General features: G+C 30.5%; 1 protein-coding gene across 1 annotated transcript; it reads left to right on the top strand.

Moving 5' to 3' along the window:
- The first annotated feature begins 1,693 nt into the window (after positions 1–1,693).
- On the top strand, positions 1,694–3,554 carry LOC114255810 (germin-like protein 5-1). Its single transcript, XM_028195359.2, has 2 exons — positions 1,694–2,192; positions 2,821–3,554. Exons 1-2 carry the CDS (start codon positions 2,054–2,056, stop codon positions 3,357–3,359), a joined length of 678 nt encoding a protein of 225 aa, XP_028051160.1. The 5' UTR covers positions 1,694–2,053; the 3' UTR covers positions 3,360–3,554.
- The last annotated feature ends 12,570 nt before the right edge of the window (positions 3,555–16,124 follow it).

The raw sequence follows: 16,124 nt of genomic DNA, 5'->3' as shown, positions 1-16,124 counted from the left end.
AGTTGCAGAGACAGAGGTAACAAAGAAGAAGGCTGGAATAAGAAGAGAGAGAGAGACAGAGGAGATTGAGAGTTGCCAAAGAATGAGGAGTTGGCACGACAGGGCAGGAAAAGGTGTCAATGGTGGCTGGTTGATGGTGTGGCCAAAGGGGAGTCTACTGGTGGATTTGATTTTAGGATTTTTGTCCAAAACGGTAATTTCATTCAAGGACCCAATGGTAATTAAAAAAAAGGGAATGGCTTCTGTCCAGTCCGAATCGGACTGGACTGTGCTGTTGGGCCCGTGGAGGCCCACCACGGGTCACGTTTTGATAATCTGAACCGTTCAATGTGTAGAACTCGTCGAGTACTACATGCCTGTAAAAAATCACGTTGATCGGATATCGATAGCTATGTGATCAAAATAGATTTTTGTCAATCGTTAATTTATTTACCGTCCATTTTTTTTATACAAAACTAATTTGATCACATAGCTATCGATATCCGATTAACGTGATTTTTTACAAGTATATAGTACTCAATGAGTTCTATACATTGAACGGTTCAGATTATCAAAACGGGACCCGTAGTGAGCCTCTACGGGCCCAACAGCATGGTCCAGTCCGATTAAGGACTGGACAGAAGCCATGCCCTTAAAAAAAATTGGACAATGATGTGTACTAAGAATAATGATGGTGTGTAAATAGAATTACCCAAAGGTTTGGTTGAGTGTTTATGTCATGATTTTTTTATATTTCCAATGTGCCCCTTATAGCTATCTCAATATACCTACAAGAGCAATTAATACCTCTATATACCCCAAGAACAATTATAAACATACATATAAATAACAAAAAAAAACTCATAAAGATTGGCATATATAGAGATGAGAGATGCTTGGTGGCCTGAATTTATATAGTTTAAATGACTTAAATGTGCCAAAACGATGTCGTTTTACACCCAAAACGATGTCGTTTTGAGACATTCGAGCCATTCGAACCAAAAAAATCCGGACCACCTATCATTGTTGTATAGAGATATTCATAACTACCTCGTAACATAATAATCACTTTGTTTGGTTTTAATTTTTGAATTCTATTTTTTTGAAAAGTTCGGGTTTTTTTTTTAATGAATTATTTTAATATTTTAAGTATTTTTTTTTTATTTTTTAAATGCACTTAACTTACATGTACCTAAAAAGTAAAATATTTATAAAAATCAATAAATACATAAGAATACGAAAATATACTAAATTTTTATATTTTTTGTATTTATTGAATTTTTAAAATATTTTTTTTACAAATATTATATTTTTTAAGTATATTTATGTTATGTGTATTTAAAAACTAAAAAAATTATTTAAAATATTAAAAAAATTCAGTGAAAACAAAAAAAAAAATACAATTTTCTAAAAAGTGGATACAAAATTCTAAACCAAAACAAGATGAATGATTTTTCAATAATACACCATGTTTGTTTGGGCGGACTGGATTAGCATTCCCATGACTAATAGTCCTAGGACTACAAATCCATTGGATTATGTATCCTATCTTAACTAATAGTCAAGTTTAAAATAATTAGTCCGTACTTCAATTGTTTAACCAAATATCAGATTAATAATTTTATTAGATTATTAATCTAATCCCAAGTTCATATCCACCCAAACAAACATGACGTATAAGTATAAACAAGGGCCAAGTGGGTCAGAGTGACTCAGATCATGACCAAGGCATCGAAGTCAGAAAATGGATTAAAAAATGGCCCAAAATAGAGTTATGGACTGTAGTTTCTGGACTCCCCAAATGGGACCTGTGTTGTGTTTGCCTTTGCGTTTGGTCTAAGAAGAATAAGGCATGTATCCATGCGTCTTCCTTTCTGTCACCATCTCTACCTCCCTCCCTCTCTCTCTCTCTCTCTCTCTCTAGAAGACTTTTCTCTCTCTAAAATACCCTGCTTATAAGTAAGGCCCCCCAACTTTTCTTCTCTACCTTGCCTTCACATTTCCAAACCCAAACTTTTCTCCAAAGCTTTGATTGCTTCAACTTTTTCAAATATAATAATATTTGTTGCCAGCTATGGCAGCTGCTGGTAAACTCTCTGTCTCTTCGGTGATAATCATGGTGATGGTGGTAGTGTTAGCAGCCACCATTTCCAACCCTGTTTCTGCAGATCCAGATCTGCTTCAAGACGTTTGTGTTGCTGATCTCAATTCTGGTATTGACTATCAAAAACTACTTTTTATTCATACTCATAATTGAGCAACACTTTTTTGGTATCAAATGCTTAGTTGAGTTAGTACGACTGAGCGTTTGACACTTTTTTGGGTTCAGAAGTCAAACGTCATCTTAAAAATTCAGAGGTACAATCACATGGGTTACGGTCAAGTTTGTATCAAACACAATCTTGGTTTTCCTCCAAAGTCTGCAAAAAGTTCTCATCAATTGGTCAATTGTGCTAAGATTTCTATCAATTTTGTCTGTGGTTTGCTTATTTATTGTTTGCCTAGTTCATAGGCTTAGCTGGTGATCTTTAAACCTGGAGTTTGATGAGGATATTTGAGACTTTGTTCTGACTAATTTTTGATCTGTCTTAATTAATCCTTATACATGTATTCTCCGTTCTAAATATATTGAATAATTATTAAGCACATATCTTGATTAAGTAATTCATAAGATTCGAAATCATACTCAACTTATCAATATATTAATCCTTTTTGAGTTTTCATTCTTCATTAAATCCTAACAATAGAGCTAAATTTATTTATTTTTATTTTTATCTTTTTTTTTGGGGGGAGGGGGCAAACTAAGCATATGTTTATACACATTTGTTTGTGATTTTACAGCTGTGAAAATGAATGGTTTTGCATGCAAGGCAAACTTCACCGCAACAGATTTCTTCTTTGAAGGGATAGCCAAACCAGGCCTAACCAACAACTCAATGGGTTCACTAGTGACTCTAGCCAATGTTATGAAAATCCCAGGGCTTAACACCCTGGGTGTGTCGATGGCTCGCATCGACTACGCCCCGGGGGGCCTCAACCCGCCCCACACCCACCCGCGTGCAACCGAGATCATCTTCGTGCTCGAAGGCGAATTGGATGTTGGGTTCATCACCACTGCCAATGTACTTGTTCCTAAGTCATTGAAAAAGGGTGATGTTTATGTGTTCCCCAAAAGTTTGGTTCATTTCCAGAAGAATAATGGGAAAGTTCCCGCCGCTGTGATCGCTGCCTTCAATAGCCAGTTGCAGGGCACTCAGGTCATCGCCACCACGTTGTTCGCCGCTACACCGCCGGTGCCGGATAATGTGTTGGCTATGGCTTTCCAGATTGGTAACAAGGAGGTTGATAAAATTAAGTCAAAGTTTGCACCAAAGAGTTAAGGAGAGGGTACATGGAGTGGTGGTGTGTTGTTTTATTTTATTTACTGTCTATTGATAAAAAAATTGTGAGGGAGAAGAAAAAAAAAATCTGTCTTCTGTATGTGAAAATCCAGAAAATGTAGTATTCCATCTGTGAGATGCTGTTGTTTTAATTACCCAGAAATAAGACAGGAGAGATTTTCATGTTGGTTGTCACTATTACCCACTGTGGCTTTTCGGATTTTATTTATTTATTTTGCTTACAATAGATAGAAAGGAAACTAAAAAAAAAAAAGAAAAGAAAAAAACGAGTGCATTTAGAGTGTTAACATTGACTTGAAACTACAAAATTAAGATATTTCATCTATGAGCAAAAAATTTCAAGATTGCCCTTATATATTCAAATAATAAATTTCACTCACCTCCTCTGAGCTTTTACAAAAAATTAATAAAGATCCGTATATTATTTTAATAATGTTAAACAAAATTATTAAATTCTATACAATATTTAAAAAAGTTTTAAATTGTTAAGACAAGCATATATATAGTAGAATAACCAAACATTACCTTATCTAGAAGAAGAAAAAAAAAAAAAAAAAAGAGCTAATAAATTGATCACTATTAAACCTTATACTAGATTAAATATAATCATTTATTTGAAAATAATGAAACAAAGTATAAAAGAAGTTTTATTTTTTAAAAAGACCACCAATTTTATAAATAATTATTTTGAAAAATTAGAGTTTGAATAAAAATTTAAAAATACATACAGGTATTTGATATTTTTTTTTCATATGAAAAATATATATTTAGAGAAATTATCCCTCTCTTTCCATTTTCTTTATTTTATTTCTGTCATTTTTATTTCTATTTATTTTCTTTTTCATTTTTTCATAGTGTCACTGCAACAAATTATAACGCCATATAATATATTATTGTTATTATTATTATGATTATTATTATTATTTGTTCTCTTCTCTATGTTTTTTCCTAAATTTTTTTCATCATTTTTTCTCTTTCATCAATGTTTGTATCACCCAATACTAACCATAGCAACTTACGAAACATAAATTTTTCTTTTGTTTTGTAAACATATTTGTGTATTAATTTTTTTTTTTAAGAAAAATAAACATAATAACATTTCATATTTATAATAAAAAAATTGACTTGAAAAATTGCCAAATATTAGCTCATAAATATCTTTAAAAAAATTATCATTTTATCTTTTCACAATCCTATATTCTTCTCAAAATTTAATCATCATTAAAATAAAATAAAATAAAAAAGTCAATATTTCTCACCTTAATAATAAATTTTTTAAAAATAAATATAAACGTGAAAAAATATCTAATCACGTTACAATAAATTACAATTTGATGATAGGGAATGAAAGATAAATAAATTATTTGAGAATTATAAACTATTCAAATTTGTTATTTCTTACATCTAATTAAAGTAGAATTTTACTTCAAGAAATAAATTATTTGAAAATAACAAAATACTCAACTAATTTGTTATTTATTACATCTAAAATTTATATTTCCATCTTTGCTTCTTTCATTTAAATTATTTTTATTAAATTAAATCTCAAAATTAATTCAAATAAGAAACATGGATATTCTCTCTTAATTTCATTAATGGTTGATTTTTTTTATTTTTTTTTTAAACTTATAAAAGTTCAAAACTATAGTGGAAAAAAAATACGAAGTCAAGGAAATATATAAAAAAAAAATTGTGAAAAATAAAATGATAATTTAATATATATATATATATATATATATATATATATATGTAAATTACAATTAAAGGATTATGGTCATTTGCACAACCAAATTAACATCGTTTGGCTTAAATTAATGGGAGGGGGAAATCTTAACAATGTCAAAAAAAAATAACAGAGGTTTCTGTAATTATTGAAATTACAGGAGAGATCCATGTAATTATCAAAAACCTTAGGGGAGGTGAGTATAATTTACCCAAGTACAATTATTTTGAATTGTTTTTGCTAAAATACAATTTTCCTTCAAAAGAAAGTTTTGTATATATCTTAATTAGGTAATTTGGAAATGGGATCTCAGTTCTCAAATTGCTTAGCAGGTAAATTGTATTGAATGCTACTTTTGACTGGTTAAAATTTGGTGGTATGTTACTTTAGATTGGTTAAATTAGGATCATAAAAATGGCTAGAGGGTCCACCATCAGCAGGTGAACCTTAAAACACTTTTACCAGTCAGTTGAATATAAATGGCTATAGGGCTTAGCTTTTTTTTTTTTTTTTTTTTTTTTTTTTTTTTTTTTTTTTTTTTTTTTGTACCTAAAAAAATATATATATATATATATATATAACTGGCCTTAACTTTTTAGGTAAGGACAAAAACAAGCATTCTTCATTGGCTTAATCATTACACAATTGTATTACTTTTAGACATAACCAGAAACTTTAATGGGACACAATATATCCTTAATTTAAGTATTAGCCCAATGTTGCAACTTGTGCAATTACAAAATCCTTAATTATGGAAATAATTATCTTTCATTCTGATACAGTGTTGACTTTTATGCAGATCTAATAGTAGAACATAAATGCGCATGTGATTCAAAAAATAAAAATACAATAAATAAATTATAAAATATAATTGAATATACATATAATCATGTGACATTTCAGACCTACTTAACTTACTAATTTTGAATTATTCCCCACTATTATATGAATTATATAATCCTCTTACACTTTAATGTCAATCATATTCTATTAGGCCTCGTTCAGGAACATGTTAATTTAGTAATTTTTTTGGCTATTTAACTAAAATATGAGTTAAAAAAAATTAGTTTGTTTGGGATGACATTTTAGATTTTTACGAAAAGATGTGCAAAAAGTAGAGAGAAAAGAGAATTTTTGACTTTTTAGTGTGAGTTGTTGGCTTTTTGACTAATTTAGTAACTTTTTGACTAAAATGGAGGGTTCCCAAACGAGGCCGTCAACTATCAATTATCAAACCAAATTTTACTAATGAGATTAATAATTCTCATATTCTATTTATATATATATATATATATATATACTAGTAGGTAATCCGTCCTATGCACGAGAATTTGTTTTAAAAATAAAAAATTGATTTGGAGTGTTAATACTTTATGTGTAGAAAATTTTAACAATTAAAAGTTAAATACAAACAGATTTGCTAATGTTTGATGAAATTTTTTGTCATTTTGTATGATCCTAAGTAAAAAGCTCATAAAAACGATTTCTTTCAAAATTATTAATTAAAAAAAAATGGAGTGTATTCTCAACCTTAAATTAAATCCTCATTTGTGTTAATCAAATTTACCAAAAATCAAGAATTCCACTTGTATCAAAATATTTTTTTCTAAAAAAAAATAAAGCATCAAAAAATTCTATAATATACAAAGTATTATGGTTATTCATCGAAAAGGTCTTTACTAATTTCTTATGTCTTTGGCTATGTTTAAAGTGTATGGTGTTTTTTTTAATATATATGTTTTTCATATTCTCAAGAAAAGAAGAAAAAAAATGGTGTATCGAGTTTTTAATTAGATATGTTTCAAATGGTATTTAATTATGATCTATTATAATATTTTTATATAACAATATTTAAGTATTTTATTACACGAAAAAATGCTTAAAGTGGGTTGACTCAAATGAAATCAAGCACAAAATCTCTATAATCTTAATAATTTATATTCTCAAAAAGGTTCTGATTAATTATCATATATATATATAAGTAGTGCTTTTCTTTTGTTTAGATGACACATTTTAAATTTTTATTTAAAAATTATTCAAGAAACATCAATATGTGCCTTAAATGTGTACAATTATTTTCGATGAATCATTATTCTTTAAAATAATATTCCGCACTATTTATAATTTGACATTTGTCAATTTTTTTTCTAAAAACTTAACAAAAAAAGTATTGAGATTCATTATTTTAATCAATCAATATCAAATTAGATTACACATGTATGTAAATCATTTCTACAAATATGATGTCTGATATAAAATTACAATGGAGTTAACTTTAATCAATGTAATGATATTTTATATTATGATATGTGTTACAAAAGAATAATATTAATTTTAATTTAAAATAAATTTTAAATTTATATTATTTATTTTAATAATCTTAGCATTATCATTCTATAAAAGTGTTAATTGAATATTTATATATAATAAATTTGGTTAAATTATTTTCTTATTTTGATGATTTTGGTTCTATTGTGCTATGAAAGTGTAATTATCATATAATGATTTTATATGATATATATTAAATCATAAAATAGTAAAATAAATACTCATTTTGATATTAAAAATAATAATTAAATTAGAAAGAGAATTAGTAATATAAAATTAAAAGTGATTCTAATTACTTATTTTCATTTTTATTTTTATTTGGAAAATAAAAATATGTATAACTAGAATTATACAATTTTTTTCAAAAGATTAAATATAAATATATTGTGATTCGATTAAAATGAAAATATATAAATTAATTATGTAGAGTATTGCTTTTTTCTTTAATATTCTTTTTGAATTATTCATACATATTGTATATAGATATATAAAACTTAAATTAAATATATTTGTGATAAAGAATTTCATATTAAATAAAAAAAATTAAATATAAATTAAAATTAAGATATCAATAAGATAGACAAAAAATATAAAATATAAAAGAAAATTAATTTGATATGTGCATAATTAAGTATATTTTGTCTTATTTATTTATTTATTTATTTGTATATCAAAATAATTTTTTTTCAAATATCATAATAATTAAATTAAAATATCAATTATATAAAAATACATTAAAAAAAAAAGAATTTGTCAAATAGAGTCCATATAAAATTGACTATTATAATTGAAATTGAGTTTGTACATAATTTTATATGTAAATGAAAAAGACATGCTGATGTGACTTTTTTTTTTTTTAAAAAAAAGGTAAGATTTTAGAATGTGCCACCTAAGAAAATGAAAAATACTATTTTTAATATTATATATATATATATATATGATGTGTGTGTGTATTATCATTAAAAACCTAAAAAAACAGATGCCAATTTATGAAAAATCTAATAAATATAAATAAAAAAATAGACATCTTTTATTTATTTATTTATTTTAGTAAATTACATTCTTAAGATTTATGTTTCATGTAACCCAATTTTTTTTTTTTTTTTAATATTCCATTAACTCCTATTTGGTGTAATATGACCAAACCACCCATTCAGTTTTCTGCACTTGTTTCCATTTTGAAATTAATACTCAATAAAAAATAACAGCAATTCCTTATTTTATGGAGAAAATATCTCTCTTATTTCTCCTCATTCTAGGGAGAAATTTTTTCCCTTATTTCATAGAGAAAATCTTTCTCATTCTAGGGGAAAAAAAAAATATCTCCCTTATTCCATAGAAAAAATCTCTCACATTATCAAAATCTTAAATTGTCAGCCTTTTGAAAATCTCTCACTAAATGTTGATATGAATTTTCACATTACAAATGTATGCTGATAAATAATATCTTCATATGGAACCATACACACACTCAATGTTACATGAGTATATGAACATTAACATTGGGTGCGACTATCCATTTGTATTACAGAATTAATGTAAACATTTATACCTCTATATACCTACTATGTTTGTGATCAAAATAACACATTGTTATTTGTGTTAGTATGACTACTAATATATAACTAACCTTTGAAAAAATAAAACATATACCAACGTATAATGTAATGTTCACAATAAATAATAAATATACAACTAACTTTCAAAAAAATAAAATCATATCAAAATATAATGTGAATATTCACAGTTTATAATTAACATATAACTACTCTTAAAAAACTAAACTCATACCAATGTGAATAATCACACTGCAACGTGAAAACATAAAATAAAAATGAAAATTGATTATTTTGATTAATCAATGGTAACAAAAATGATTGTTCAAATAATAAGTATAGTAACAAAAATAACAAATATACAACTAACCTTCTAAAAAATAAAATTCATACCAAAATACAATGTCAATGTTTACAGTTTACAATTAATGTACAACTAATCTTAAAAAATACTAAATTTATACCAATGTAAACATTCACATTACAACATAAAAGCATGAAACAAAATTTATAAAAAAACAAAAAACAAAAAAAGAAGAAGAAGAAGTAAAAATTGACTATTTCGATTGTTCAATAACAATAAAAATAATTGGTTTACCAACTAGCATAGTAACAAACAATTTATAACATATCATCAAACAATATATAAAAAAATCATCAACTAGTTCATATTTATTTACGCACTTTTTTAGAAAAAATTGTATACAATCAACTCCACCATAATATCGACAAATAAACTACACAATATCAATGATTACACAAACCGATGAAGAGATTACAATTTATGAATAACAATGACAAAAAGCGATTGTTCATCATCGATTTACCATCATCTCTATCATTACATGTACAACTAACCTTCTCTTCTAAATGTTCTTCCATCGCATGACCTGATTGTAAAATAATGGTATCCCTCAAATTGAGACCCAAAAAAAAAAATACTAAGAATAATAATATTTTATATTTATATATAGTACTTTATATATATCATAAATGAAATATATCAAATAATAATTTTCTCTCTCCTAGATATATAGTATAATATATATATATATATTTGATCAACCAAAAAAGAGAATTTTATTGATGAATAAACCGGCTATTACAAAATATACATCAACAAGAAGGAGAGGTGCAATAAGCATCACAGTAACTTACGCTATCTGAACAAGGTTGGCACCACGAAGGCTACCTAATCATCTGCTAGCACTACCCAATGTTGGTGTGGAACCAACAACATAGAAAACAGAGAACAACACCAACAGCAGCCCAAAGCTCCTCATGAAAATAGCAATACTACTACTCAAAACCTGACTGTTGCTCCCCAAAATAGAACAACAAGAAAACAGGACACCTGTTGGGTTGAGAACTCAGTTAGATTGCCAACTCCCCAAGCACATCCTGATTTGTCTAAGATTAAAATTAAAGTCGTGGATTGAAAAGTTAAAATCCTTCAATAATGGTTTCATCCACAAAGTAATCCTAATCTTGATCAACTCACAAAACTCAATCAGATTTGGAGTAACAGCTCTAAACACACATTCATTTCGATGCTTCCAGACAGACCATAGTATAGCTAATGGAACAGCACTCCAAATCTTCCTCTCCATCTTCCTCATGATTCCCCCAGCCCACCATAACAATAGCTGATCCACTGTACCTGGTATAGCACCCTGAACATCTCACCAATTCAACATATTAACCCAAACCTTCCAAACATAGGGGCAGTAGATTAGCACATGATCCCCAGATTCACTGTCACTCTTACAGAAAACGCATACAATGAACACATTTCCATGAAGAACACCCACTTTATGAAGGAACTCTTTTGTCTTGACTTTCTTTTTCCAAGCTAACCACCCAAATACTTGCACCTTAGAAAGAATGTAATTTAGCCAAACCAATTACTTGTTCTCAGAGATGGCCCAAGACTATCCACAACAGATTTGTGTAATGATGATACAGAGAACTCACCAGAGGCAGCTACTGACCAAACAAGTTTATGAACTTGCCCTGGTCTCACTTCAGGACCTAACATAAATAGATTTAACAGACTTGCAAGATCCACGTCTTCCCAATCATGTAACCTTTTTTCTGAATGAAAGCTTTCATTCTCTTGATACAGCTTTTCTGTCATAGATTGTTCTCAAGGATTCACTCTATTCCAATGACAACCTATAAAGACCTAGAAATCGATCTTTCAAACTTTCTGCCTGACACCATATATCAGTCTAGAAATTGGTCCTTGAACCATTCCCAACCTTCAAATGATAATTCATCATATAGAAATCTTTTAAAGTGTTGCACTGCTCAGCAATAAATAGGATTCCTTACCATATAACTGAGTGTCTACCAGAAGGAGAAAATAATGGGAACCAACTTCGAACATCGAACTTATATTTACTTTCACAACCAAACCTCCACAACCATTTGATTAACAAATAGCTATTAACTTCCCTAACTTTCCTGATGCCTAACCTTCATTGACCCACCCTTTTAGATAATTCCTCACATTTGATCATATGAATCTTCTTCTTAAGTTCTGACCCACCCCACAAAAATGAAGCTTGAAGTTTATCAAATTCTTTAGCTCCCCCCATAGGCATCTTGAACAAAGACAAATAGTACACTGGAAAAGCCGATGTTACTGTTTTGACAAGTGTTAACCTCCTTTCCAAAAAGAACAACTTCATTTTCCAACCAGCCAACCTACTTTGAACTTTATCTAAAACAGGTTTCTATGTGGCTTTCCTCCTTAGATTAGCCCCTAAAGGCAGCCCAAGATAAGTGAAGGGTAAGGATTTAACTCTGCAATTAAGTAATGAAGCAAAACCATCCAAAACATCATTTGAAACACCCACACCACACACATCACTTTTACGGCAATTTATTTTCAACCCAGACATGATCTTAAATCATCTTAACACTCTTTTCAAATTTTTGACCTCTGCATTCTTGGCTTCGCAGAGTAACAATGAATCATCTGTGAATTGGAGATGGGAAAGCACAACACCATTTGACCCTACTTTCACTCCATTAATTAGTCCTAGATCCTGAACTCTGGTTAGGAGAATATGAAGGCCTTCTGCTGCTATATTGAACAAGAAAAGGGACAAAGGATCCCCTTGTCTTAGGCCCCTTTGTGGATTGAATTCTTCAGTTGGTGATCCATTGACAAGCACTGATAGCCTTACAGTTGAAACCCACTTCTTAATCCAACTGGACTATTTAGGACCAAACCCAAACTTAGATAACATAAAGAATAAGTAGCCCCAATTAATGGAGTCATATGACTTTTCAAAATCTAATTTTAAAACCACCCCCTTCTTCTTTGCTGTCTTCCACCCATCAACAACCTCATTAGCAATTAACACACCATCTAGTATGTTCCTTCCACTCAAGAATGTTGACTGTGTTTCACTAATTATGTGAGGCAATACTGCTTTTAACTTATTTGCCAATAGTTTGGCTAGGACCTTATAAATTGACCCTACCAAACTTATAGGCCTATAATTGATAGCCCTATTGGGTTTTCCTTCTTAGGTGTAAGAGTTATGAAGGAGCTATTGATCCCCTTCACCAATCTCCCATTCTTATGAAATTCCTTTACAAAGTTGATCACCTCACCCTTCATTAGTTTCCAAAACTTCTGAAAACATAACATATTGAAACCATCTGGCCCAAGTGCTTTATTTTCATCACATTCCTTTACTACTGCTTTTATTTCAGCTTCTGTGAACTCTGCTTCCAGCATACCAAACTCTATGGTTCCTTCCACTGATTTAAAAGACCCTCATAATTGAGGTCTTGATGCCCAATGTTCAGAATACTGGATAATGAAATGCTCAAGTACTTTAGCCTTCACATGACAAGGATCCTCAATCACCACCACCCCCACTGTAATAGATCTAATTTCATTTCTTGTTTGTCTACATTTTGTCATTACATGGAAAAATCTTGTATTTCTATCACCTTTCATTGCCCAATTAAGTCTTGATTTTTGGAGCCACATCCATTCCACCATTCTACGTAATCTCCACACCTCTTTTTGGACTTCTTTTCTTGTTGCTTTATTTGAGTCATTAAGGTCTCTATCCTCAGCCAAAAGATCAAATTGATGCAGCTCTGCCTCTGCTGTCTTCAATTTGAGGATCACATTCCCAAATATCTCCACATTCCACTTCTTAAGACCTAATTTCAGAGTCTTCAACTTATTAAGTAATACATACCCAACCCAACCTATTATATTAGCCTCTTTCCAACTATTTTCTACAAAAGCTTGAAATTCTCTATGTAAAAACCATGCATTTAGAACCCTAAATGGTCTAGGACCCCAGTCCCTCTCATCCTCCCTTAATAGTAAAGGACAATGATCCGAAACCACTCTAGGTAATCCACATAGCTTTAAATTAAACACTTCAAGCCATATTGGATCAACTAAGACCCTATCAATTCTACTTTACTTTTCCCCATCTGCTGAATTGTACCAAGTAAACTTTCTGCCCAGCAGTGGTAAATCAGACACCTCACATTTTTCTATAAACTCATTTAAATCCTTCATACCCCTATCTCTTCTAGAGCACCACTTCCTTTCACTAATACTCCTAATCTCATTAAAATCCCCAACTATGCACCAAGGCTTAGTGAACTACTATTTTAAGTTTACCAGTCTACCCCAAAATTCTCCCCTTGTACCCACTTTATTAAGTGCACAAATATTCAACAAAGTACACTCGATTGAATGGAAAAAAGTACCTGAGATAACGATAAACCTTTTATTACTACAGCACTCTGACATTTGGAAGATATCTGGATCCCAGATGCATAGAAGTCCTCCTGCTGAACCTTCAGCATCCATAGCCATAAACTCCATTTTGTCCTTTGTCCACGATGTTCTGACTTCAACCTCTGAGATTTGTGACTTTTTTGTTTCTTGAAACACTGCAACATGCACCTTTCTTTCCTTCAATATCTTCATAATTTTACCTTGCTTTTCCTTCCTGTCCATTCCTCTGATATTCCATGATAAAAGCTTCATCACAACATAATATTACTCCATTCTAGAACCCTAATTAAAGAACCCTAAGTCCCTGTTTTGTTTCCCCTTTCCAATCTTCCCTTGTCCTTCATTTCTAGTTCCACAATCTTAGTCAGCACTTCATCTTCTTTCCCATTGTTCTCCAGTCCCAAAATTTCCCTCGTCTTTAGAGTTGTTTGAGCTTCATTCAAAACATGCCTCCCTTTATCCCTCTCATTTTCAATTGATGCTAATAGAGAAATTGTTACCACTGTTGCTCTCCAAATTGCTGTCTTTGGAGCTGATATACTTACTAAAGCCCCTTTTCGACCATACCTCCTAGCTAAGTCGAAGTAGCTCTTTTTTGCCCACTGTTGATTGTATTTCCTTCTGTTACTTATCTTTATCTTTCCTTTCTTATTGCTTTCTGGTCTACTGTTGGGCTCTTCATTATAGGCTTCAGACAAACTTGAGTTCCTAATAACTGGCCCTACTGCTACATTCCTTACAGTTGTATTAGTAACTTGTATTGTAGGCCCATTATGAACATGTTGCAACCCATGTTCTTGTCTTGGTAATTGATTTTGGCCGAATACCACTTCAATATTCACACTAGGCCTAAACAGATTCGACCCACTCAAACTTCTAACATAACCAGGCATAAGTAGTTGGCCATCAATTCTCTCCCTCCCACTAGCTTCATCTATCGAGTCGTTTCTTTGGTTTCTCGCCTTCATCATTATGTTACATTCCTTTCTATTGGCTTCTTTTCCCACACTACTTCTTGATTCTTCATCTTCATTTTCTTTTCTCCAGCTCACCTCCTTTTCCATCTGCTCACTCCTATTCTATCTACTTGGCTCGTGATATTGTGCCACATTAGACATGTTCCAGTTCAGGGTCTGACTCATCATCCATGTCATCATCTTCTTCCTTTCACTGCTGCTCCCTTTCATCTCTTGCCTTTTCAGCGCATTGGAACTGCAGCTTTCTTCCATATCTTGATGCCTATTACACCCACACTTTCTTATCATTGTTTTTACCATTACCAGCTGCTCCTCATATACTCGCACTGGATGTAGTGAACCTTTGATTTCCAAATGAACGACCCTATTAATTGGTTCCATACATCTAGTGGAGATCTTCATCTTAGCACACACAAATGACTCTGGCTGGTTTGTATCACCATCGAAGCCTATAACTTGTCCCCACAATTCACCAATCCTTCTTAGATTTGTGTTGTTCCACAGATTTAGTGGGATACCATAACAACTAATCCAGATATCCCTCTCCTGCTCCAACACTACCCCTGATTTCCCTTCAATAATATCATCACACCAGTCCAAGATCAACTATTTTATTGGCTTCAATTTCAGTCCCATATCCTCATTTGATTTGAATGTTATAACTATATCACACCCTCCACTTTCTCTTGCCATAATATCCTCAATACCTACTTATTGAAGGTCTCTTTTTTCAAGCTAATATTAGCATATTTAGTCTTCAAACGCACCACTACACTTTCATACAACCACCCATTTCCAATTTGCTCTACCTTCAATGTAATGTTTTCACCACTGCTCATTTGTCCTGTTATAACCTCTGCATATGATCTTTGATCTGTAAAGGGTTTTACTTCACTTCTTCCTACCCACCTTGGACATTTTGACTCTTAGGGTGCATATAATACAAGGTGTGTATAGTAGAATTTCTCTCTCCCTCTCTCTCTCTATATATATTATAATAAAAGTTATATAGGATAAAATAGTTCACATAATACTTCAAATATGGAAAAATAACATATTGAAATATAAGTTCAAATACATGAAATTAGGTGAAACACAAGAATATTTGGTGAACTTTATTGGGCCTATAAGCCCTGTAAATAGAATTTATAAATAAATCTCATTTTATTTTACCACATTGGGCTTTCTTTATAGCACTGGACGCGGGTTGTTGTTTTCATATTTTTCATTCTTTTATTTTCAAAAATACAAAAAAAAAATTAAAAATCAAAATCAAAATCAAGACAACAAAAACACAAATTTTTGTTCATTCTTTTAAAACAAAAGAATAAAAAGTTAATAAATACTCATCATTTTTTATTAATTTTCCTATTA

Source organism: Camellia sinensis, chromosome 2 (genome assembly GCF_055761805.1).
Source record: "Camellia sinensis isolate YWXY chromosome 2, ASM5576180v1, whole genome shotgun sequence".
Taxonomy (NCBI): Eukaryota; Viridiplantae; Streptophyta; class Magnoliopsida; order Ericales; family Theaceae; genus Camellia; species Camellia sinensis.
This window is presented reverse-complemented; position numbering and strand designations above follow the sequence as displayed.

Coding starts and splice junctions, on each gene's coding strand:
- LOC114255810 (XM_028195359.2), top strand. CDS start 2,054: ATGGCAGCTGCTGGTAAACTCTCTGTCTCTTCGGTGATAATCATGGTG. Junction 2,193..2,820: donor TGTTGCTGATCTCAATTCTG/GTATTGACTATC, acceptor GTGATTTTACAG/CTGTGAAAATGAATGGTTTT.